At 41.7% G+C, this 25,929-nt stretch overlaps 2 protein-coding genes across 6 annotated transcripts in view; both read right to left on the bottom strand.

The window, feature by feature from the left end:
* Positions 1 to 10,060, bottom strand: part of LOC140709098 (uncharacterized) — a 31,182-nt gene extending 21,122 nt beyond the window's left edge. For 4 of the 5 annotated variants that reach the window (XM_073006777.1, XM_073006778.1, XM_073006776.1 and 1 more), the window contains exons 1-2: positions 756 to 1,694; positions 408 to 435 (exon numbers count right to left, since the gene is read on the bottom strand). In XM_073006777.1, coding sequence (XP_072862878.1) covers positions 408 to 435; positions 756 to 923 — 196 coding nt within the window. In that variant the 5' untranslated portion in view covers positions 924 to 1,694. Of the gene's footprint in view, positions 1 to 407; positions 436 to 755; positions 1,695 to 3,017; positions 3,046 to 3,715; positions 3,790 to 8,760 lie in introns of those variants that run through there. The other variant, XM_073006780.1, reaches the window with a different exon arrangement.
* Positions 10,061 to 23,021: 12,961 nt separating this feature from the next.
* Positions 23,022 to 25,543, bottom strand: LOC103223205 (ret finger protein-like 3). Its single transcript, XM_073007128.1, is given in 3 exon segments — positions 23,022 to 23,351; positions 23,353 to 23,636; positions 25,171 to 25,543. Coding segments are annotated over 3 exon segments (987 nt in total).
* Positions 25,544 to 25,929: the final 386 nt, after the last annotated feature.

The following is a 25,929-nucleotide window of genomic DNA, read 5'->3' as shown; positions in this document are numbered from 1 at the left end:
GAGGACAGCAGAGAAATTAGTAAAAACTTATTCCCAGATGAAACTTTTGATCCCAGTTTTTACCGTTGGCTTTTCAACTCTACATTAGATTTGGGTTCTGGGAGGATTTTGCAAGGGTCATTGCACTTAAAACAGACTGTATGTGCAGGCAGATTCCTTTATTTAGATGAGACAATATAGAAAAGCAGCAGATCCAAGTCACCAAGAATGGCCTGGGATCAAATGCTGCTTAGAATCTGCACATACCTGGGAGAGTGAAATGAACCCCTCTGTGCCTCAGTTCCCTATTCTGAGATGAGGGAATGTTAGTAGATCTAAAAACACTGAATCACCTACTTTAAATGGGTATATGGTTTTGCATGTCAACTACGTTTAAATAAAGCTGTTAAATAAAAAAGAATACGTACAGAGGTGACACTGGGCGTTCGACTTTCCCTGCAATAAGAGAAAAAAAACAAAACAAAACAGTGATCAGGTAACTGGTCCCGAAAGAAAGCATAGAGGATGCTTGTGGAAAATGCACTGGGTTTTTTTGAGGGGGAATATTTAGCAAGTGTCCATGTTGGCTGGCAAATACACAACTATTTTTCAGGGAGAAAAGGTTGCTACTGAGAAGTACACTCACTACCAAACAGTTTGCAAGTGACGCCGTCCTTTGACTGCCATCGTCAATCAGGCCTCAATTGGTCATAACCTCTAGTGACCCCAGAAAAAACAAAATAAATTTCTCTTCCAGAGAAAGAAATATGTCTTACAAGTTCTGATCTCATATTCTCCTCCACGGCGCTCTGTGCAGAATCCTCAAGATGTTCATCAGAATCTAGGAGAACACAGAGTGACGGTGAGTGCATTGGTGTTGCTGAGGAATCCCATAAGGAACCTTGGGGTGTATGGAGTGTATGCAAGTGGGCGGTTGACAACATGGGCTGAGATGCTGCCGGACCATTCTCCTTGGTGTCGAAGGCAGACAAAGGAGAGGGGCAGAAGGAATTGAAAGAGCCTTGGCTTTCTAGCTAGGACAACCTCATCAATGTGAAATAGTCACCTTAAGAACCGGTTAATACAGAAAGGCACTGTATGGCTCAGCGACAGCATCTCATCACAACTCCTCCCCATTTGAAGGTCCAGGCAAATCCCCAGTTTTATGAAATGTTACAAGATCATTTCACTTCTGTGGATCTACATACCCTGCCACCATGTTTATCATCTACCCTGTTGTATTTTTCAAGTTGTAGTAAAGCACACATCTTTATCATTTTAATTATTAAGTGTGCATTTTAATGAGATTACATTCAATGAGTTACATTCAGGATGCTGTGTCAATAATCAGAAAAATCTTAATTCATAATCTAAGCTTCACCTTGGGCAATGAGAGAAAAACAGCAGTGTAACATAGAACAGATGATAAATAAATAATGATGGCAGAATACAATAGAATAGAAAACAGGAAGTCCAGAAAATATCAACAAAACCAAAAGCCGGTTCTTTGAAGAGATCAGTAACATTGATAAACCTCTACCTTGGCTACCCACAAAGGAAAGAAAGAAGTCACAGTATACTAATAATATTAGTTTAAGAGGAGTCAAATCCAAAAATAGTAAATAATAAAGGAATATTCTGAACACATCTGTGCTCACAACTGGATACAGTAGATGAAATGAGCTAATTTTAAAAATCTATTTTAGAAGACCAAAAGTCTCCTCAGGAGAAATAGATCGTCTGAATAGGCCTATATTTATTTTAAAATTTTAGATATTCAATCAATGATTAATATCTTTTCAAAAAACTAAAACACTATATTCAGATGACTTCACTGGTAAATTCTACCAAAATTCTTACAAAGAAAAATATAGTCTTACCATACAAACAAGTAATCATAATCCGAAGTATTTCCTCCGTTACATTTTAAAAATTATGTTTCCAAACAAGACACAGGAAGGTTTCTAATAGCTGTATTCATAATTGACGAAACCGAAAGCAAATGTCTAAATATTTGAGATGTCCTTTACTATCAAAAGTGAACCCAGCCTGGGCAGAATGGTGAAATCCCTTCTCTACAATAATAATAATAATAATAATAATAATAATAATTAACTTGGTATAGTGGCATGTGACTTATGGCCAGCTACTTGGGAGGCTGAGGTGGAAGGATCACCTGAACCTGGGGAAGTCAAGATCGCAGTGAGCTGTGATCGCACCAGTGCACTCCTGGGTGACAAAGGAGACTTTTTCAAAAAAAAATAAAATACTAAAAAAAACAACTGAAATCTAAGTGGTCAGTGTTACTTTCCTCGTGTATTTGTATCACCCACCATTGACTTAATGCATAAATTGGCACAAATGAAATAAATGAAGAACATGACACAGCATTTACCGAGTTTCTCTAATATGGGGCACTGAATGAATAAACTGGAATTATTTGCTTAAGTGAACTTAATGATTTAATTTCCACATTATCTTTATTTCCTAAATGCCAAATTTCGTTCCATTTCCATAGTTTTGTTGTCCAGCGCTTGGGACGGGTGGACAAACCTGCAAGGTAGAGCAGATTTCTTATAGATTCTTGGAAATGTATTATGATAAAGACAGTGCTTGACATTGTTGCTGGCGGAGGACAGCAGAGAAATTAGTAAAAACTTATTTCCAGAAGAAGCTTTTGATCCCAGTTTTTACCGTCGGCTTTTCAACTCTACATTAGATTTGGGTTCTGGGAGGATTTTGCAAGGGTCATTGTACTTAAAACAGAGTGTATGTGCAGGGAGATTCCTTTATTTAGATGAGACAATATAGAAAAGCAGCAGATCCAAGTCACCAAGAATGGCCTGGGATCAAATGCTACTTAGAATCTGCACATACCTGGGAGAGTGAAATGAACTCCTCTGTGCCTCAGTTCCCTATTCTGAGATGAGGGAATGTTAGTAGATCCAAAAACACTGAATCACCTACTTTAAATGGGTACATGGTTTTGCATGTTAACTACGTTTAAATAAAGCTGTTAAATAAAAAAGAATACGTACAGAGGTGACACTGGGTGTTCGACTTTCTCTGCAATAAGAGAAAAAAAACAAAACAAAACAGTGATCAGGTAACTGGTCCCGAAAGAAAGCATAGAGGATGCTTGTGGAAAATGCACTGGGTTTTTTTGGAGGGGATTATTTAGCAAGTGTCCATGTTGGCTGGCAAATACAAAACTATTTTTCAGGGAGAAAAGGTTGCTACTGAGAAATACACTCACTACCATACAGTTTGTAAGTGATGCCGTCCTTTGACTGCCATCGTCAATCAGGCCTCAGTTGGTCATAACCTCTAGGGACCAGTCGCTAGAGTCCATGACCAACTGAAGCCTGATCCATGATGGCAGTCAAAAATGATATTTTCTTGATAGTCTAGAAGCCCCAGAAAAAACAGAAAACAAATCAAAAAAAAAATTTATCTTCCAGAGAAGGAAATACGTCTTATAATTTCTGATTTCATATTCTCCACCACACCACGTGCAGGCTCCTGCAGATCTTCATCAGAGTCTAGGAGAACATAGAGTGATGGTCAGTGCATTGGTGTTGCTGAGGAATCCCACAGGGAACCTTGGGGGATGTGGACCGGGGCTGGAGTGTATGGAGGGGGGTGGTTGAAGCATGGACTGAGCTGCTGCTGGACCATTCTCCTTGGTGTCGTAGGATTTGCTTAAGTGAACTTGATGATTTAATTTCCACACTACCTTGATTTCCTACAGGCCAAATTTTGTTCCGTCTCCATAGTTTTGTTGTCCAGCGCTTGGGACGACGGCCAAATCTGCAAGGTAGAGCAGACTTCTTAGAATCTCCGAAATGTATTATAGTAAAGACAGTGCTTGACATGTCGCTGGCAGAGAACAGCAGAGAAATTAGTGAAAACTTATTCCCAGATGAAACTTTTGATCCCAGTTTTTACCGTCTGCTTTTCAACTCTACCTGAATTAGATTTGGGTTCCAGGCGGATTTTGCAAGGTTCATTGCACTTAAAATGGACTGTTGGTGCAGGCAGATACCTTTATTTAGATGAGACAATATAGAAAAGCAGCAGATCCAAGTCACCAAGAATGGCCTGGGTTCAAATCCTACTTAGAATCTGCACATAGCTGAGAGAGTGAAATGAACCCCTCTGTGCCTCAGTTCCCTATTCTGAGATGTGGGAATGTTAGTAGATCTATGCTATAGACCTACTAAGATCTATTGGGCTAAAAATGATGAGATACAGATAAAGGCTTAAGAAGACTCATGCTTTGTAAATGCCCAGAAGTGTTCAATCATTCAATGTCTGGAAGAATAGTCCAGACACTTGGTAGTGGTTGCATACAGAGAGCGAGTGTGTATGGCTCCCAGGCAGGGAAGGGTGGAAAGTGACTTCACTGTTTCCATGGGCATGATGCTTTCCGGCTCATGAAAGAGATCTGTCATTTCCTTGATCCCCAAATTATCCCCGAGGGACGGGCAGAGCAGGGGCTACAACCCGTATTTTCCAAGTCAATGAATTAAAACTTAAGACGTTTTGAGTGACTTGCCCAGAGTTACCACAGTGAGGCATGAAGATCTGGGGCAAAAATGTAGTTATTTCCCTGGGGACAGAGGTCCCTCAACACCTGAGTCCTCTAGATCATGCCTTGGACCCTGAACTGAGAGCTCTTCTCACAAGCTTTGTCAAATCCTGCTGCCCCAATATTTCTATGGGATGGTTGATGCCCTGGAGAGGTGGCAGGTGGCTTACTGCATTTACTCACCTGCTCTATTATCCCTGTGTTGTCACTTTGATTAGCGTTATGACCCATCAGACAAACACATAAATTCTCTCAGTTGCGATGCACAGTCTGAGATTTTACCTAAATCCACTCTTTCCACCCATCAGGTGATTCTCATCTGCTGGCCTGGAGGTGGCCTGCCATGTAAGAGGACACACAGCACACCGTGGAGCTGCTGCGTGCCCCAGTCCTGTGCACACTCACGCCTTGCTTCTGCTTTCCCAGCTCCGACAATCCCAAATCTGGCTTCCAAAGCAATCCTGTACTTCCCTCTCAGTTCTCAGACTTGCCTGAACTGTTCTACGTTTTAGTCACTGTTGTAGTGACCACGACTGAGCTGTGACATTTGACATATCATAGTATATTGTTATCCACTGATAGATTTAACAGCATGTAACTTCATTTTTCAGACTTGTAGGAACATTTCTGGGCTAGGCGTGCTGGCTCGTGGCTGTAATCCTGACATTTTTGGAAGCTAAGGCAGGAGGATTGCTTGAGGTCAGAAGTTTGAGAGCAGCCTGGGCAACATCGTGAGGCCTCTTCTCTACAAAACATATTTTAAAAATTAGCCAGGTGTGGTGGTGAGCTCTGGTATACCTAGCTCCATGGAAGACTGATGTGGGAGGATCGTTTGAGCCAAGGAGTTTGAGGCTGCGGTTAGCTATGATCATGCTACTGCACTCTAGCCTGGGTGACAAAGCAAGACCCTGTCTCTTAAAAAGAAAAAGCATTACTGAGTTACAAGTATCTCCATCTTATTTCTCATTATCTAATGTTACTGTTTTAATCCTGAGGCTTAACTACTTTAATAAACTAAAGGAAAGATTTTTTTAAAAAGGTAGTATCCAAAGCAGCCCATATGTACCTTTTAATAAATTCTAGTTTTGTATGCCCTATGTCTAGAATTTACATCCTTGATCTGATTCTTATTTTTTCAAACTTCAAAAAACTCAATTTATACTTAGAACCAGACTTCTCATGTGACACAAGTAAAATTCCCATATAACACCTAACTTAAAACATTGAGAGGATCAAATAATATGTAAGAGCCGTCTATATACTACATAATGTACAATCAATTACAAAGCAAAACTTTCTCAAATTAACTCAAAGGTCAAAAGTAAACAGTTAACATCCTTTAGAAAACCACAACAAAATAATATTTTGAGAAAATACGTACTTCGGCTACCCACTGAAGTTAAGGAGAGAACAGTCCCATCATCAAGAATTCCCCAGCGTTGTTTTTTTGTTTGTTTTTATAATCACACATTATTCCCCCTGCTTTCTTTTGTGTATATTACTGCGTGTTCTCCCTTTTTCCTTTTCTGTGTAACCTATCTTGGGAATCAGTCGGTAGCAGTAAAAAGACATCTTACCCTTGTTTACAGCTCCGTAGTTCTCCTTTAGGCGGAAGCACCAGTTCATTTTACTAGGCCCTTACTAGACATTTCAGTTATTTCCCATATTGAGCTACGGAAAACAATGCGGCAAGGACTTTCTGCATAGGTTGTTTCCTATTTATGGAGTATACCTTCAGGATACAACGCCTCCAAGTAGCGTTTCCAGTTTAACTGTATTTGCAAGGTTGTGAGATTGTGCCAAATTCCCCTTCGTGGAGTCCAGCCATTTTGCATTTTCACCAGCACTATATGAGTGCAACTGCCCGTACAGCCAAACCAAAGAATGTACTGCCGTGTTCTTGGAATTTCCCTCAATAGCAGAGACACTGCGGTATAGTTGTCATTTGCCTTTCTCTTATGTGTGAAGACGTGTTTAAGGATCATCTGCATTTCTTTTTCTGTGACTTGTCTATTTACCACTTTATTATCTTTTAGATTCACTTGAATCTAAAGATTCTCAAGTCAGCCTATTTCAGGTCATTGTTTGTCTCTTCACTGTTGACCCTCACCTGAACTACCCAACCAGCCTCCTAGCTGGTCTCCCTGCTTCCACCCTTGCCTGCATTACAGTGTATTCTCACAGAGCCGCTGGTCTTTTTCTTGGAGAATTAACTGTGATCCCCAGGCTAGAATCCTCCAGTGGTTTCCCATCTCAACTAAAGTCCATATTCTTTGTCAGTGCTCACTGTGTGCACACGGCCTTAACCCATCACATTCATTTCACTCTGCTGCAGCCACCCTTGTGTCTTTCTGCTCTTTGTCCAAAACAAGTTTGTTCCCATTTCAGGAATTCCAAAAAAGATATTCCTCTCTGTAAGCCCCTCCCATCATCCTCACAAGACTCCCCCTCACATTTTTATTCATTTTCTTAAAACAAATAAGATGGGCTCTCTCTGTCTGTGAAGGTGGGGATCTTCTGTCTTATTTCAAAAAGAAAGGGAGGCAACAAGCTCCAAGAGGCACAAAAACAGTCATTAGAGTGTAGTCAGAGCTTCTCATTCCACTGCCAGCTACCGACTGAAGGCTGCTGGCCCTGGCTGATGCCTAGTAGCCACAAAGCCTCCTATGTCACCTGGTTACCAGGAAGCAAGCAAGTCAGGCTAGTGGCTCACAATGCCCCACCCCGCAGACCCACCCAATGGCTCACAATGCCCATCCCTGCTGCTGTCCACCTTGTGGCCACCCTGCCCGTCTATGGTGACTGCACTGTTCGTCCTGGGCTGCCTGAGCTTTCCAGTCCTGAGAAAAGTGCAGAGTGGGGGGGTGGTTATTGGAAGTCACCCTGGGCAATGAACACAACAGAAAACCCTGGTTACTGAAGTCAGTTCCGTTAGCATCTCTGTTTTCCGGAGTCTGGCAGCTTTCATTTGCTCACAAATGTAGTTATACACAAATTTTGAACTGCTTTTGTAAGGAAATGCTTCTCTCTTGTCTTACAAGTGTTAGTTTTTGTCTTTAACTTGACCATAGCCACTCCCAGAGCCCTGGTCCCACTGTCAGTAAACAGTGATGACTGTGACTTGAATGAAAGCCTAGGACACATGACACTTTCCGTTCCTTGTCTATAAAATAGGGACTAAACTGTAACAGGGCTGCAGAGACATTCATGTCAAAGTGGGAATTTTCAAGTCATCAGAGCTCCATGGCTAAACTCCTTTGGGTAAAACCAAAACAAAAACAGCTTCTTTACGGCCCTGGCAGTAACATGTCATACCTTTCACAGTCATTTTAAGCATGGCCCCCAATTTGTTTTTCTTCTTTGTTCAAATTACAATTGGAAGAAATAAAGAAGCTTCTGTCAATGTGACTCACTATTAGGAATACCATATAGGCCGGGCGTGGGCTCAAGCCTGTAATCCCAGCACTTTGGGAGGCCGAGACGGGTGGATCACGAGGTCAGGAGATCGAGACCATCCTGGCTAAAACGGTGAAACCCCATCTCTACTAAAAAATACAAAAAAATTAGCTGGGTGAGGTGGCAGGCGCCTGTAGTCCCAGCTACTCGGGAGGCTGAGGCAGGAGAATGGCGTAAACCCGGGAGGCGGAGTTTGCCGTGAGCTGAGATCCGGCCACTGCACTCCAGCCTGGGCGACAGAGCGAGATCCATCTCAAATAAAAAAAAAAAAAAAAAAAAAAAAGGAATACCATAGAATCTCTTCCATGGCAAACTCTATTTTGAATTGAAGAATTCTCCACATAATTGAGTCTGAATTATCCCAGTTATTAGGTTACCTTAAGGAATGGGAGAAAAGAAACACTGGGCCCTTAACTGGCTCGTTCACTTAGGGCCCAGACCAGCTACACAGGTAAGGACAGAGAATGGGATGGGGACTCCAAAACTGGAGTATTTGAAATTTTACTGAGAAAAGGGAGGGACTAGGCCAAAAAGGCCTCAACAAAGAAGGCTCAACAACAAAGACAGAGGCAGAACCAGCCTTTGTCCCCCATGCCGAGCCCTGGGAAAGCCGGCTGCGGTCAGAAGGGAGCTGGAAGCTGAGGATGTCTCTGAGGGGGAGGGACGGCAAAGGGGTGGGGGCGGTGGGGGCCAGAGAGATGCCAGAAAGCAAATGGCACCCATGGCTTCTTTACCTTTGGGGATGTTGGGGTTGCTCTGGTCCTGCACGGGATGGACCTGCGTGGCTCCCAAATTCAATCTGGCAGGCTCTGCAGCGGTGGATGCTGGTGCCGCGGCTGCCACAGCCTCAACAGTCTCAGATTCATTGCAGGGTCTCTCGTTCAGCCTGCAGCAGTCACAGCCGATGCCACAGCAGGGGCCCATGGGAGAACTCAGTTTGTTCCCCATGGGGCACCGACACTGCTGTTTCCTCTCTCCTTATTCACTGTACTGCTCTAGTCTTGCCCAAGTGGTGTGACCCCAGGTGAGCCTGGAGCCTCAGCCACCACCTCTCACAGTGGCTGCTCTATGGCGGTGGGGAATTTTCCTGGTTCCAAAAAACCAAAAAACACTAAGGGACACAGAATGTAGTCGGAGCTCCTCCTCCTTACCCTCCCTGCTACCGACTGAAGGCTGCTGGCCCTGGTTGATGCTTTGTACCCACAAAGCCTCCTATGTCACCTGGTTACCAGGAAGCAACCAAGTCAGGCTACTGGCTCACAATGCCCCACCCCGCAGACCCACCCAATGGCTCACAATGCCCATCCCTGCTGCTGCCCACCTTGTGGCCACCCTGCCCGTCTGTGGTGACTGCACTCTTCGTCCTGGGCTGCCTGAGCTTTCCAGTCCTGAGAAAAGTGCAGGGGAGTGGGGGTTGTTATTGGAAGTCACCCTGGGCAATGAACTCCATAGAAAACCCTGGTTACTGAAGTCAGTTCCGTTAGCATCTCTGTTTTTCTGAGTCCGGCAGCTTTCATTTGCTCACCAAATGTAGTTATACACAAATTTCTGACTGCTTTTGTAAGGAAATGCTTCTCTCCTGTCTTACAAGTGTTAGTTTTTGTCTTCAACTTGACCGTAGCCACTCCCAGAGCCCTGGTCCCACTGTCAATAAAGAGTGATGACTGTGACTTGAATGAAAGCCTAGGGTACATCACACTTTCCCTTCCTTGTCTACAAAATAGGGACTGAATTAATCCTTCCCAGTTCTGAAATGCTAGGACCTACCAACTGTCTTTTCTCCCTCTGTTTCTTCCATGGCAGGGATATTCAGATATTTCTTTTACTAACAATGCATAAAGCATGTTTTTCTTACACAAAATTGAGAACCACACAGTGGGATATCACTGTCCTCATTTGATGAAGACGAATAGTAAACGTCTGGCAAGCCTGACAGTGTTCCGACTGTGGCATACTAATTTAACCCCCAGAAACCATTCCATTTTATGGATTTTACAGAATCAATCTAAATGGAGAAGTTAAGTAGCTTCCCCAAGTTTCCATGACTGCTCAAGATAGGGCCACAATTTAATCCTGAGTAATCTGGATCCCCACAAGCCGATCACGATTATCAGAAAGTAAAGGCAGAAGTCCTGCTTGGAGGGGAAGTGACATAGTAGATTAGTGTTTTTTTTAAAAGAATAACAGTTTTTTGGTGTGGATTTTAAAATGCCTCCCCTTCATTCAATATTAAGTCTTTTGAAAGTTCCAATACTGCACGTGTGAAACAGTCCCAACCCTCAGTGAGTTCAGGCAGATGAGCAAACAAAGGGTTTAATTGTCTGAGGCTACACTGCTGGACAGTGAATCAACTGGAATAAAAACGCAGATCTGTCTGACCCAAAATTTGGTGCTGGGGTAGAGTTTGAATTTTATTCTGGAAACGAGAGTCACTGAACCACACAGGGGCGAGGAGTCTCTCTCAGATGTGTTGGCAGTGACGTCGCTCTGCACAATGGAGAGGACTTGATGAAAGCAGTAGGGCTGATTAAGAGACCCTATGTTCGTCTGGAGAACAGTAAGGCTAAAGGCAGTGGCAGTGACTGAAGTGGAAGGAAAAGTTTTGTGGTCATTTGGGAGATAGAACAGGAAGTGCTTGGTGATTAGACGAGGAAGAAGAGGGAGAGGAAAAACAGGCTGCTAAGGCCCTAGTTTGATGGACTGTGTAAATAGCAGTGATTCTCCCCTAGACAGAGAATGTAGGAAGAGGAATAGGTGTGCGGAATGAGACAGTTTTGAACTCTTTAAGTGTCACATTGAAACGGACCCCTCAGGTTGAAAATTGGATATAAACCTCTGTAGGCTAAGTCCATGCTGTGACATCCCAACTCATGTTTTCAAAAGTAACACACACACAGTAACTCAAACCATTAAGGAAATTTCCTACAATTTACATACTAAGAATATGACAATTTTTTAGTGATTACTTTCTTAGGGAAACTTTGAATTTATGGTTGTACAAATGAGGTGTCACGTAAAATAAAACTGTTATATAAGAACAACATTTAAATTCTATTGTCATATCAGCATATAGAAAACAATGGAAGCCATGGGTATGACCATGATTGCTTGAAAAAACTGTGTCTAATAAGGGGAGGGGTTTGGAGAGAAAGGAGACTTGGGGAATGGGAAAATGTACGTGGCATGAAGTAAAGCCTGCAAAAGTGGAAAGTGAGAGTCAAGGCACCTGAGTGTTCATCAGAAATGGCTGATCTGGTGAGTCTCATCAGAACGGAGGTGGTGTCTGCTTCTCATTTCTGTGATGGCTGCACCTAGCACAGTGCCTGGTCAGTAGGTACTTTATACCTAATACCCCAATGAACAGAGTCGTATTTTGCCAAGAAGGCAGAAAAGTCCAAATGCCATTGCCTGTGGCAACTCCATGATTGAGGATGTGTGTAAGCTGAGTGTCAGCAGTGGGGAAAGAGTGAACCAGAGGTGAGAAAGTAAAGACATCAACTGAGGGCTTCTCCTCCTAAAAGTTTGGCTGAAAAGAGAGATGTGGGAATAGTTAAAGGGAGATACATGGTGAAGAAAGCGTTCATTCCCTGACCCCCGCCCCTACCACCGAATAAAGGTGCATATACTTTTATGTTAAATGGTAAGAACCAATGAAGAAAACATCTTTACAATTGGAAAAGTAGGGAAAATTCATAACACATGATGCCCAAGAAGGCACAAGTTGATGCAATCCAGAGTGAGGACAGATTAGCTTTGTACTGACACAAAATCAAGAAGGGAGGAAGCACCATGTGACTAGAGACATTTCTTCTAGAGGAGAGGTTTAGAAAGAGCTCTTTTCATGACCAGTTTCTCTCTGTTTGAGTAGACTTCTCAGATAACTACTCCAGGAAAGAGGCAATTATGTATAGAGAAGTCTGCACTTTAGAAAAGCCAGATACACCTTACAAATCCCAAATAATGTCTTTCCTCAATAGTGAGTAAATTGAAAAGCAATTTGAGCAAAAACCAAGAGGCTCAAATATAAATAGTTGCATCACAAAAGTTGAAGAGAGGGCTAATTCACTCCCTCATAGAGTTAAAAGAAAAAGTAACAATTGGGGTAAGAGTGAAAAATAAGAATAAAATTTATGTAGCTGGAAAAAGTACGAGTGTTTACAAACCCTGTGACCACAGAGGAGACCACAAAAGGGGCCACAGGGAGTGTGATCGCAGGAAGAAAAGGGTTGCTTCAAAAAGCAGAGGAGCAGGGGTAAGAAAGATTCCACTTAGTTGAAAAGATTTAAGTAAAGTTTGAAGACAGGTGACATGTTGAAATGCGGATAACCACTGTGGAAGGGGAAAAGACCCGATAAAGTTCAGTTTCAGCAACCAACATCCAGTGAAATCCTCAGGACCCAGTGACTGCATTCTATGTAAATAATAATATTGGCTCAGGTCCCAGGAATGTCATTAGATAGCATTTTGGATGATTCTTACGGACTCGAGGGGAGGTCTATTTTGTTACAAATCAGTGCCTGCATTTAACAGCAGACATACACAAAAATATGCATGCATGACCATGAAAACTGAAGAATTTAAAACTTGCCAAGCAGGAATATACTGAGAAGCACTGTTATGAAAATAGATTTTAAAACATTTTTTTTGAGGGAAATTTTGGAGCACATTTTAAAAAAACACTATCCTTCTATGGCAGGTGCAAGTTTGGCAGAGTAAAGGAAGGCAAATAGAAGTAATGTGACTTAAATTAATCAAGAGTTATATTCTGTGAAGGAAGCTGAGACCTTATTTATTAGTGGGTCTGGAGTAAATTCATTTATTCATCCATTCAATACTCATTCAATACCTGCATCCTTAGCACATGACAATACTTTGAAGTCTTGTGGAGGTTGCTTTGACCAAGATAAACAAGATTTCTGTTCTTGTGTAACTTGTCTAGTAAGGGAGTCAGCAGACAGTATGCTGCTATCTTTGTGGCCTAGGGTGTCTGCTTTCGTATATTCATTCCAGATACCAGGATGGAGGAAAGGAAGAAGAAGGAAGACTTTGTGGAAGTTCCATAAAGCACAATGCTTACAAATCATTGGCTTAAAGTTAGTCATATGGCCATACCTGGCTATCGGGGAGACTCAAAGAAAAACCATAATCATATCTCTGTGGCGACCAATGCAGCAATAACAATTTGTTATTGATAGGCAAGTAGCGGTCTATTCCAAATCTCTAAGGAAAGATTAGGGATTTTCCGCTTAAGGGAAGAATAATCACAATGAAATTTCGTAACCCTTTGCAACCACATTTTAAAAAATACTAAATTTTTAATAAGAGCACAGAAATAAATGGCGAGGTTAAACTACAGAATAAAACTTTGAGTTACATGCAAGAAAGATTTTATGGCAGTCAAGAGATCAAGGTTATACAGTATGTGTGTCGTTGTGACCAATGAGTTCCATCCTGGGTATCATGATGACATTTTCATGTGTCATTTTTGATGAGAATTTTCCAGGTGTTCTATAAATTCCTGTTCCATCAGAAGCTAATAATAATGTTCCACATTCTTCAGTCACTTTAATGGCTTCTTTTAAAGTCTTCAGTTTTTTAGTTTAGATAAACCTAGTATTCATGTTTGGGTATTATCTCCTTGAAGCTGCTGTAATCCATCCTCATAATGAATCAAAGAGGTTTTGGTAATAAATATAAGTTCATTATTCATTTCTCACATGTACAACAGGAACAGGTTTTGTGAGCAAGAAAATTCTCATAGTAGCCGGAATGGATCCAAATACAGCAAAGTTCAGATAGTACACTCTACTTATTAAACCTCTACCCTGGCTTACCAAACAAAGCAAAGAAAGGAGTCACAACATACTAATAATATCTGTTGAAGAGGAGTCATTACTGCTGAACCTATTAACATTAAAATAATAATAAAGAAATAGTTTGTATAAATCTATGCTTACAGTTTGATACCTTAGATGAAATAGGCCAATTCCTTCAAAGGCAGAAACTACCAAAAGTCTTCTAAGGAGGAGCAGATAAAATGAATAAATCCACATATATTTCAGAAGTTGAATCAATAATAACTTTTCAAAAAACACCCACTGAGTCTAAATGGCTTCATTGGGAAATTCCATCAAATTCTTACAAAGGAAAACATAGTCTTATCACACTTAGCAAGTAATCATAAACCTAAGTGTTTGCTTAGTTACAGTAAGTAAATTTAAGTTCAAAAAAAACTGCACAGAAAGGTTTATAATAGCTATATTGATAATTTCCCAAACTGAAAGCAAATTCTAAACATTTGAGATGTACTTTACCATAGAAGTCAACCAAAATTTTAATTCTCAATGTGTAATGGTACCACTATTTGTTGACTGAAGATAGTTAAATTTGCACTCATGAAATAAAAGAGGAATATGACATACCATTTTTGGAATCTTGACTCTAGCAGGGAACACAGAGTAAAATGGAATCATTTGCTTAAATAAACTTAGTAGGGTGGAGCAAGATGGCCAAATAGGAACAGCTCCAGTCTCCAACTCCCAGCGCTAGCGACACAGAAGACCGGTGATTTCTGCATTTTCAACTGAGGTACTGGGTTCATCTCACTAGGGAGTGCCGGACAATCGGTGCTGGTCAGCTGCTGCAGCCCGACCAGCGAGAGCTGAAGCAGGGCGAGGCATCGCCTCACCTGGGAAGCGCAAGGGGGAAGGGAATCCCTTTTCCTAGCCAGGGGAACTGAGACACACAACACCTGGAAAATCGGGTAACTCCCACCCGAATACTGCGCTTTAAGGAAATGAGCACACCAGGAGATTATATCCCACACCTGGCCGGGAGGGTCCCACGCCCACGGAGCCTCCCTCATTGCTAGCACAGCAGTCTGTGATCTACCAGCAAGGCAGCAGTGAGGCTGGGGGAGGGGCGCCTGCCATTGCTGAGGCTTAAGTAGGTAAACAAAGCCGCAGGGAAGCTCGAACTGGGTGGAGCTCATAGCAGCTCAAGAAAACCTGCCTGTCTCTGTAGACTCCACCTCTGGGGACAGGGCACAGTAAACAATAACAAACGCAGCAGAAACCTCTGCAGACGCAAACGACTCTGTCTGACAGCTTTGAAGAGAGCAGTGGATCTCCCAACACGGAGGTTGAGATCTGAGAAGGGACAGACTGCCTGCTCAAGTGGGTCCCTGACCCCTGAGTAGCCTAACTGGGAGACATCTCCCACTAGGGGCAGTCTGACACCGCACACCTCACAGGGTGGAGTACACCCCTGAGAGGAAGCTTCCAAAGCAAGAATCAGACAGGTACACTCGCTGTTCAGCAGTATTCTATCTTCTGCAGCCTCTGCTGCTGACACCCAGGCAAACAGGGTCTGGAGTGGACCTCAAGTAATCTCCAACAGACCTACAGCTGAGGGTCCTGACTGTTAGAAGGAAAACTATCAAACAGGAAGGACACCTACACCAAAACCCCATCAGTACGTCATCATCATCAAAGACCAGAGGCAGATAAAACCACAAAGATGGGGAAAAAGCAGGGCAGAAAAGCTGGAAATTCAAAAAATAAGAGCGCATCTCCCCCGGCAAAGGAGCGCAGCTCATCGCCAGCAACGGATCAAAGCTGGACGGAGAATGACTTTGACAAGATGAGAGAAGAAGGCTTCAGTCCATCAAACTTCTCAGAGCTAAAGGAGGAATTACGTACCCAGCGCAAAGAAACTAAAAATCTTGAAAAAAAAAGTGGAAGAATTGATGGCTAGAGTAATTAATGCAGAGAAGGTCATAAACGAAATGAAAGAGATGAAAACCATGACACGAGAAATACGTGACAAATGCACAAGCTTCAGTAACCGACTCGATCAACTGGAAGAAAGAGTATCAGTGATTGAGGATCAAATGAATGAAATGAAGCGAGAAGAGAAACCAAAAGAAAAAAGAAGAAAAAGAAAGGAACAAAGCCTGCAAGAAGTATGGGATTATGTAAAAGACCAAATCTACGTCTGATTGGGGTGCCTGAAAGTGAGGGGGAAAATGGAACCAAGTTGGAAAACACTCTTCAGGATATCATCCAGGAGAACTTCCCCAACCTAGTAGGGCAGGCCAACATTCAAATCCAGGAAATACAGAGAACGCCACAAAGATATTCCTCGAGAAGAGCAACTCCAAGACACATAATTGCCAGATTCACCAAAGTTGAAATGAAGGAAAAAATCTTAAGAGCAGCCAGAGAGAAAGGTCGGGTTACCCACAAAGGAAAGCCCCTCAGACTAACAGCAGATCTCTCGGCAGAAACTCTACAAGCCAGAAGAGAGTGGGGGCCAATATTCAACATTCTTAAAGAAAAGAATTTTAAACCCAGAATTTCATATCCAGCCAAACTAAGTTTCATAAGTGAAGGAGAAATAAAATCCTTTACAGATAAGCAAATACTTAGAGATTTTGTCACCACTAGGCCTGCCTTACAAGAGATCCTGAAGGAAGCACTAAACATGGAAAGGAACAACTGGTACCAGCCATTGCAAAAGCATGCCAAAATGTAAAGACCATCAAGGCTAGGAAGAAACTGCATCAACTAACGAGCAAAATAACCAGTTAATATCATAATGGCAGGATCAAGTTCACACATAACAATATTAACCTTAAATGTAAATGGACTAAATGCTCCAATTAAAACACACAGACTGGCAAACTGGATAAAGAGTCAAGACCCATCAGTCTGCTGTATTCAGGAGACCCATCTCACATGCAGAGACATACATAGGCTCAAAATAAAGGGATGGAGGAAGATTTACCAAGCAAATGGAGAACAAAAAAAAGCAGGGGTTGTAACACTAGTCTCTGATAAAACAGACTTTAAACCATCAAAGATCAAAAGAGACAAAGAAGGCCATTACATAATGGTAAAGGGATCAATTCAACAGGAAGAGCTAACTATCCTAAATATATATGCACCCAATACAGGAGCACCCAGATTCATAAAGCAAGTCCTTAGAGACTTACAAAGAGACTTAGACTCCCATACAATAATAATGGGAGACTTCAACACTCCACTGTCAACATTAGACAGATCAACGAGACAGAAAGTTAACAAGGATATCCAGGAATTGAACTCATCTCTGCAGCAAGCAGACCTAATAGACATCTATAGAACTTTCCACCCCAAATCAACAGAATATACATTCTTCTCAGCACCACATCGCACTTACTCCAAAATTGACCACATAATTGGAAGTAAAGCACTCCTCAGCAAATGTACAAGAACAGAAATTATAACAAACTGTCTCTCAGACCACAGTGCAATCAAACTAGAACTCAGGACTAAGAAACTCAATCAAAACCGCTCAACTACATGGAAACTGAACAACCTGCTCCTGAATGACTACTGGGTACATAACAAAATGAAGGCAGAAATAAAGATGTTCTTTGAAACCAATGAGAACAAAGATACAACATACCAGAATCTCTGGGACACATTTAAAGCAGTGTGTAGAGGGAAATTTATAGCACTAAATGCCCACAAGAGAAAGCAGGAAAGATCTAAAATTGACACTCTAACATCGCAGTTCAAAGAACTAGAGAAGCAAGAGCAAACACATTCAAAAGCTAGCAGAAGGCAAGAAATAACTAAGATCAGAGCAGAACTGAAGGAGATAGAAACACAAAAAACCCTCCAAAAAATCAATGAATCCAGGAGTTGGTTTTTTGAAAAGATCAACAAAATTGACAGACCGCTAGCAAGACTAATAAAGAAGAAAAGAGAGAAGAATCAAATTGACGCAATAAAAAATGATAAAGGGGATATCACCACCGACCCCACAGAAATACAAACTACCATCAGAGAATACTATAAACACCTCTATGCAAATAAACTAGAAAATCTAGAAGAAATGGATAATTTCCTGGACACTTATACTCTTCCAAGACTAAAACAGGAGGAAGTTGAATCCCTGAATAGACCAATAGCAGGCTCTGAAATTGAGGCAATAATTAATAGCCTACCAACGAAAAAAAGTCCAGGACCAGATGGATTCACAGCCGAATTCTACCAGAGGTACAAGGAGGAGCTGGTACCATTCTTTCTGAAACTATTCCAAACAATAGAAAAAGAGGGAATCCTCCCTAACTCATTTTATGAGGCCAACATTATCCTGATACCAAAGCCTGGCAGAGACACAACAAAAAAAGAGAATTTTAGACCAATATCCCTGATGAACATCGATGCAAAAATCCTCAATAAAATACTGGCAAACTGGATTCAGCAACACATCAAAAAGCTTATCCACCATGATCAAGTGGGCTTCATCCCTGGGATGCAAGGCTGGTTCAACATTCACAAATCAATAAACATAATCCAGCGTATAAACAGAACCAAAGACAAGAACCACATCATTATCTCAATAGATGCAGAAAAGGCTTTTGACAATATTCAACAGCCCTTCCTGCTAAAAACGCTCAATAAATTCAGTATTGATGGAACGTACCTCAAAATAATAAGAGCTATTTATGACGAACCCACAGCCAATATCATACTGAATGGGCAAAAACTGGAAAAATTCCCTTTGAAAACTGGCACAAGACAGGGATGCCCTCTCTCACCACTCCTATTCAACATAGTGTTGGAAGTTCTGGCTAGGGCAATCAGGCAAGAGAAAGAAATCAAGGGGATTCAGTTAGGAAAAGAAGAAGTCAAATTGTCCCTCTTTGCAGATGACATGATTGTATATTTAGAAAACCCCATTGTCTCAGCCCAAAATCTCCTTAAGCTGATAAGCAACTTCAGTAAAGTCTCAGGATACAAAATTAATGTGCAAAAATCACAAGCATTCTTATACACCAGTAACAGACAAACAGAGAGCCAAATCATGAATGAACTTCCATTCACAATTGCTTCAAAGAGAATAAAATACCTAGGAATCCAACTTACAAGGGATGTAAAGGACCTCTTCAAGGAGAACGACAAACCACTGCTCAGTGAAATAAAAGAGGACACAAACAAATGGAAGAACATACCATGCTCATGGATAGGAAGAATCAATATCGTGAAAATGGCCATACTGCCCAAGGTTATTTATAGATTCAATGCCATCCCCATCAAGCTACCAATGAGTTTCTTCACAGAATTGGAAAAAACTGCTTTAAAGTTCATATGGAACCAAAAAAGAGCCCGCATCTCCAAGACAATCCTAAGTCAAAAGAACAAAGCTGGAGGCATCATGCTACCTGACTTCAAACTATACTACAAGGCTACAGTAACCAAAACAGCATGGTACTGGTACCAAAACAGAGATATAGACCAATGGAACAGAACAGAGTCCTCAGAAATAATACCACACATCTACAGCCATCTGATCTTTGACAAACCTGAGAGAAACAAGAAATGGGGAAAGGATTCCCTATTTAATAAATGGTGCTGGGAAAATTGGCTAGCCATAAGTAGAAAGCTGAAACTGGATCCTTTCCTTACTCCTTATACGAAAATTAATTCAAGATGGATTAGAGACTTAAATGTTAGACCTAACACCATAAAAATCCTAGAGGAAAACCTAGGTAGTACCATTCAGGACATAGGCATGGGCAAAGACTTCATGTCTAAAACACCAAAAGCAACGGCAGCAAAAGCCAAAATTGACAAATGGGATCTCATTAAACTAAAGAGCTTCTGCACAGCAAAAGAAACTACCATCAGAGTGAACAGGCAACCTAGAGAATGGGAGAAAATTTTTGCAACCTACTCATCTGACAAAGGGCTAATATCCAGAACCTACAAAGAATTCAAACAAATTTACAAGAAAAAAACAAACAACCCCATCAAAAAGTGGGCAAAGGATATGAACAGACATTTCTCAAAAGAAGACATTCATACAGCCAACAGACACATGAAAAAATGCTCATCATCACTGGCCATCAGAGAAATGCAAATCAAAACCACAATGAGATACCATCTCTCACCAGTTAGAATGGCGATCATTAAAAAGTCAGGAAACAACAGGTGCTGGAGAGGATGTGGAGAAATAGGAACACTTTTACACTGTTGGTGGGATTGTAAACTAGTTCAACCATTATGGAAAACAGTATGGCGATTCCTCAAGGATCTAGAACTAGATGTACCATATGACCCAGCCATCCCATTACTGGGTATATACCCAAAGGATTATAAATCATGCTGCTATAAAGACACATGCACATGTATGTTTATTGCGGCACTATTCACAATAGCAAAGACTTGGAATCAACCCAAATGTCCATCAGTGACAGACTGGATTAAGAAAATGTGGCACATATACACCATGGAATACTATGCAGCCATAAAAAAGGATGAGTTTGTGTCCTTTGTAGGGACATGGATGCAGCTGGAAACCATCATTCTTAGCAAACTATCACAAGAACAGAAAACCAAACACCGCATGTTCTCACTCATAGGTGGGAACTGAACAATGAGATCACTTGGACTTGGGAAGGGGAACATCACACACCGGGGCCTATCATGGGGAGGGGGGAGAGGGGAGGGATTGCACTGGGAGTTATACCTGATGTAAATGACGAGTTGATGGGTGCTGACGAGTTGATGGCTGCAGCACACCAACATGGCACAAGTATACATATGTAACAAACCTGCACGTTATGCACATGTACCCTAGAACTCAAAGTATAATAATAAAAAAGAAAAAAAAAAAAAGATACAGCGTCTACACCAAGAGGCACATGATACAACCTGGACTCTGGGCAAACCACCAGGTGCACCCATATGAAGGTACCGTGGAAATTTATTACGTTGATTTAAGAATAACAATTGTGGATTATATTCAGTGTCCCATATGTAAGAGGAAGCTATGAATAAGTTAAGCCATATGTTCAAATGTGCCAGAGTTTTTATTTGCCTAGTCAAGAAGTATTGCTGAAATCACAAAATTAAATACACATTTAAAAGTCAATTTTGGTTCACATTTAATAGTAAGACAATCTTTCCAGCTAATGGCTAAACATGACTCAATTGTTGTACATTATTGTGAAGAGATCTCCCTGAAACAGTCATGCTAGATTACAATTTAAAAAATGAATATGTTTCTTTAACCAAGAGTTTTAGATTGACATCAAGATTGAGCATGTGATATACAAAGTTCCTGTATTATTCTATTCTGTCACCCTACCTTTTAATTCCACCTAACTTTCCCATCTTACATTACCGTGTTGTATTTGCTAAAATTAATGTGCAAATATTGATACATTTGTATCTAAAGTCTACCATTCACATAGTGTTCTTTCTTCCTGTTGCACAGTTCTATGAATTTTGAAATATTTACCATGTTATGTTTACCATTTTGATCTCCAAAACTTCCCTCTTCTTTACTCATGAATCTCTGTTCTTTTTCTCCAGAAATCTTGCCAACTACTGATATTTTTACCATCCCCTTGGTTTTGCCTTTTCCAGAATGTCGTATAGTTGGAGTCATATATTAGGGTGGTGCAAAAGTAATTGCGGTTTCCCCATTCTTTTAATGTCAAAAAGCGCAATTACTTTTGCACCAACCCAGTATTATGTAGCTTTTTCAGATGAACTTACTTCACTAATCAATATACTTAAAGTCACCCTGCTCTGCTGCCTTTCTGTACGGGCTCATCCACTTGAAGCCATGCCCTCACAGTCTTTCTGATACATGCCTTTGTCTTTTCTATGCCTTGATGGAGAACTCCTTTAAATGACAGAATAATATTGTGTTTTATGGATGATTATTTTTTTCATTCACCTCTTGAACATCTCGCTTCTAGTTTTGGTGGCTATAGATAAAGCTGCTGTAAACATTCCTGTGCAGGCTTTGTGTGGACATAACTTTTCATCTCAACTGAGTGCATACCTAAGAGCACAATTTTTGGATTGTATTGTGAAAATATGTTGGGATTCGTAAGAATTTAGTGGATTTCATATGAGAAATCATTTGGTTCTGGTGTTGTCTTTTTTGGAAAGTTCTTAATGTTGATTCAATTAATAGGCAGAGGCAGTTCAGATGATCTGTTTCTAGTGCGACCTTGGGAAGATTATGTCTCTCAAGGAATTGATACATTTCACCTAGGTTATCAAAATGTGGGAATAGAGTCATTCATAACAGTCCCAGATTATCCTTTTAATGCTCAACAGTTTGGTAGACATGGCCCCTCTTTTATTTCTGATATTAACAATGTGTGTCATCTTTTTTTGCTTTGTTAGCCTGCATATTTATTAATTGTAACAATTACAATTAATAATTACAATAATTAATTGGGGGAATTATCATTGTTAATGTAGATGAACGCACATCCAGGAAAATGCTACCTACACTGAGCAATGATGGCGACAACTTGTCTTTTCAGTTCTGGATAGGACATAGGCATTTATCCAGCTCTCTGTTCAAATACACACACATGCACCACACACGTATACACACACACTCACACTTTTACTATGAATAAAATCTATTGCACTCTTATCATTTAGAAAATCACATAATCCGGCTGGGTGCGGTGGCTCACGCCTGCAATCTCAGCACTTTGGGAGGCCGATGCAGGTGAATCATGAGGTCAAGAGTTCGAGACCAGCCTGGCCAACATGGTGAAACCCTCTGTCTAGTAAAAATACAAAAAATTAGCTGGGGTTGATGGTGAGTGCCTGTAATCCTAGCTACTCAGGAGGCTGAGGAAGGAAAATCACATAATCCATTAGGTGATATTCCAATGTTTATTTAACTCATAACTTCTATAATACATTAATTTGAACTTACAGAAATAAAAAAGTAAAGCATTTGGAAATTGATCCCAGAATACAGGACATTTCTATAGGAAACAAGATGTGAACATAAGACTCAATGAGTTGGATGGTGGCAATAATTAATACTTAGGACTCAATTTATAATCTAATCAAATTAGATTAAGTACAATCATGGCATGTCCCGTATTTTTCTCCTATGACTTTGTATAATGCTTTTACCAAGTAGAAAGTTTCCAAGTCTACCCACCCAAGTAATTTTCTTACCCTGTTTTTTGTTTTTTTGCAGTGGATGTTTGTTTGGCCTCCCCAGGATGGACTGGAGCATCAGTAGTGCCTGGGTTCATCACAGGACAGATACTCCAGACACCCTGATCACCATTAGGTGGAATTGAAGGAGCCAAAAACGGGCGCAGTGGCTCCTCAGCAGAGACTCTCCTGAATGTATAGACATGGGAACCACCTTCAGCATCAAAAAAGGAAACATTCTGCATGCCTATATCCAGAAAAATCCCCACTCGCTGTAACTTGCCATCTATGAAGAGGAAAGTTGGCGGCACCGTGCTGGCAGAGAGGCGGCTTCCAGCCCTCAAAACTCACAGTCCAGAATCCACGCTCTGTGGTCAGCTGGATCCTCCCTTTGCGGTGAACAGATTCTCTGCAGATTCCCAGGTCCCATTCTGTGCTTGTTCCCATGTCTACCTCCCAGTAGTGGCGGCCACAGGTAAAGCGAGAGGAGCCCAGGACACAAATGGACAAGTCAAATCTCTCGGCAACGTCTTGCCGATTCTGTCTGATGCGCCCACTTCGGACGCTCCTGAGGTCGTCAGAAATGAGGAGGAAGTTGTTGGCTGTGTTGGCATCCAAGGTCATATCCACTGTGAAAAGGAAAAAAAGTTGCTCAGCAAATGGACCGAAGCCCACCCCATGCCTCTCCTCTACTTCAAAGGCCCAAATGTCTCTTGACTTTAGTTTCTTTAATTCTCCCCCAAAATCAAAATTTCATGAGGCAACTTCCTTGACTAGTTCAAATTCTCACAGGTATGCTTTGTAGAAATACCCGACTCTTATTCACGGTAGCAATTCTTATTTTACTTTATGTCACATGTTTGCTTCATTGGACTTTTCTTCATTTAGAGTGGAGGGTCTCTGAAGGCAGACACCATGACCCCCTTTCTACCACCTTGATGCAGGAACAAATAAATAATAAGACAATGCAAGTGGTCGATATTAAATGATATTTATTTCCACGTTTTATTGCTTCAATTTAAATAGTATCTAGAGCATGATTCCAGGCCTTTGTTTTCCATGTTTGTAAACAAATTAATTGTGCACAGTTCTGACAGCAGATGGGACATCTCTGCAGCTGACAATGTGATGACAGAGGAAGGAGGCAGTGAGATCTGGCCTAGAGAAAATTAATTGTCCAGAACATTCAGAAAAAGAAATCTACAGAACATATAATCCTTCAAGTCAAAAAACTGATATGATCACCAATATAGATTTTATAGATTACAGTAAGACTTGAGGGGATTGATTGCTGTTTGATGGTGAATTAGGGAATGAAATAAACGAACATGGGCAAGGAAGGAGGAAGACGGTTCCAGACATGACTTGGCCAGGGTGAATGTGTCCTCCGTATTTCAGCAGAGAGACAGTCAGGTACTGGTAGGTGGATGAGTAGAGATTGTGTCAGGGCAGAAGCTACTAGTGTCAGGGACATCATAGAGGCCCACCACCATTTATAGGTATAATTCTTTGCCCAGGCTGACCATAATCTGTTCATTTAAATGTCCCTTTTCTCCGGAGTTATGGAGAGTGATAGTATTTTCTGTAGCCAGGACCCCTGTTGAAGCCCATGGCGCGTGGATGAGGAGACCAGTGTCTGCAGCTCTCCCCACAGTCACAGAAACCACAGGTGCTCCATTCCAAACTCTTCCCAACCCTGGGGTGAGGTTGTTTGCTGCAATGGATGCCAATATTCACTGTGCATTAGAATTATCAGGCCCATTTTAATGTCAGAGTCCTGGGAACCTTTGCTAAAGAGAAGTTCAAATTCAGTTGCTCTATGTTTTTGCTACTCAGCAAAGTCCCTAAGCCAGTGGGAACAATCCTGAGACCTCCTAGTTCAGAATCTGCCTTTTAACAAGATTTCCAGGTAATTTAAGCACACTAAGTTTAGAGAATCCCTTGTCTAACCCATGACATAGACATCGGGTTTTTGTTTGTTTTTGTTTTTGAGATCACCAGGTGATTCTGTGTGTTGTCAGGGCTGCGAATCTGATGATGAAGAAGCATCTCAATTTTAGATGCCAGACAGCAGCTAATCCCCATATGGAATGGGGACCAATTGCACAAATGATTTTTCCTGGTCTGGTCGTGGGAAGGGGGCAGGGTATACAGATTCCTTACCTTGGAACTTGCGCACCCTTGGGTTCATCTGCAGAATCTTCTTCAGCTTGGGCTCCAGTTCCTTGATGTGGGAAACCAGCCTCTCTAGCTGCCGATTGGGCCTGACTTTGTTCTTCTGAGAGACCACAGAACAGCAATAGCAAAGTAGGTCCTCCCCATGGGGCTCCTTCTGCAGTGAGTTGATGCACTTGAGGCAGACGCTGCATCCACACTCCAGGGACATCGGTTTTTCTAGATAGTCTGAGCAGACGAGACAGCTGCTCGCTTCTTGGAAGAGTGCAGCCATGTCCACTGCCAGGGGAAAAGTGCACAAGGGAAGAAAATTTCCATGAGGTGAAAGCCTGTTAGTTGTGACAAGTGACAACCTTTTCATGCATATAGCTATTGTGTTCCAGCTTTGTCACTCCTAGAACAAGGCCATGAGTACAAACACTCAAGCACATCCCCCACCCCCTGTCTTCAGAGATCTGAAGTTCTACTGGGAAGGAAGTCACAAATCATCACTGTGCTCTGAGCTGAGGTGGAGGAAGGGTTCATTCTCCTGAGCCAGGAGACCCAGCAGCTGAGCCTGAGCCAGTGACACGGCAGCACCCATGTGAAGAGCAGAGAGCTGGGGTCACTTCACCTCCTCCTAGGGCAGCCCGAGCGAGAGACTGATGGATGAACATAAGAATTAGCGGTTGGGAGGCCAGGCGTGCCTGTAATCCCAGCACTTTGGGAGGCCGAGGTGGGTGGATCATCTGAGGCCATCAAAAGTTT

This window comes from Chlorocebus sabaeus, chromosome 19 (genome assembly GCF_047675955.1).
Source record: "Chlorocebus sabaeus isolate Y175 chromosome 19, mChlSab1.0.hap1, whole genome shotgun sequence".
Lineage (NCBI taxonomy): Eukaryota > Metazoa > Chordata > Mammalia > Primates > Cercopithecidae > Chlorocebus > Chlorocebus sabaeus.
This window is presented reverse-complemented; position numbering and strand designations above follow the sequence as displayed.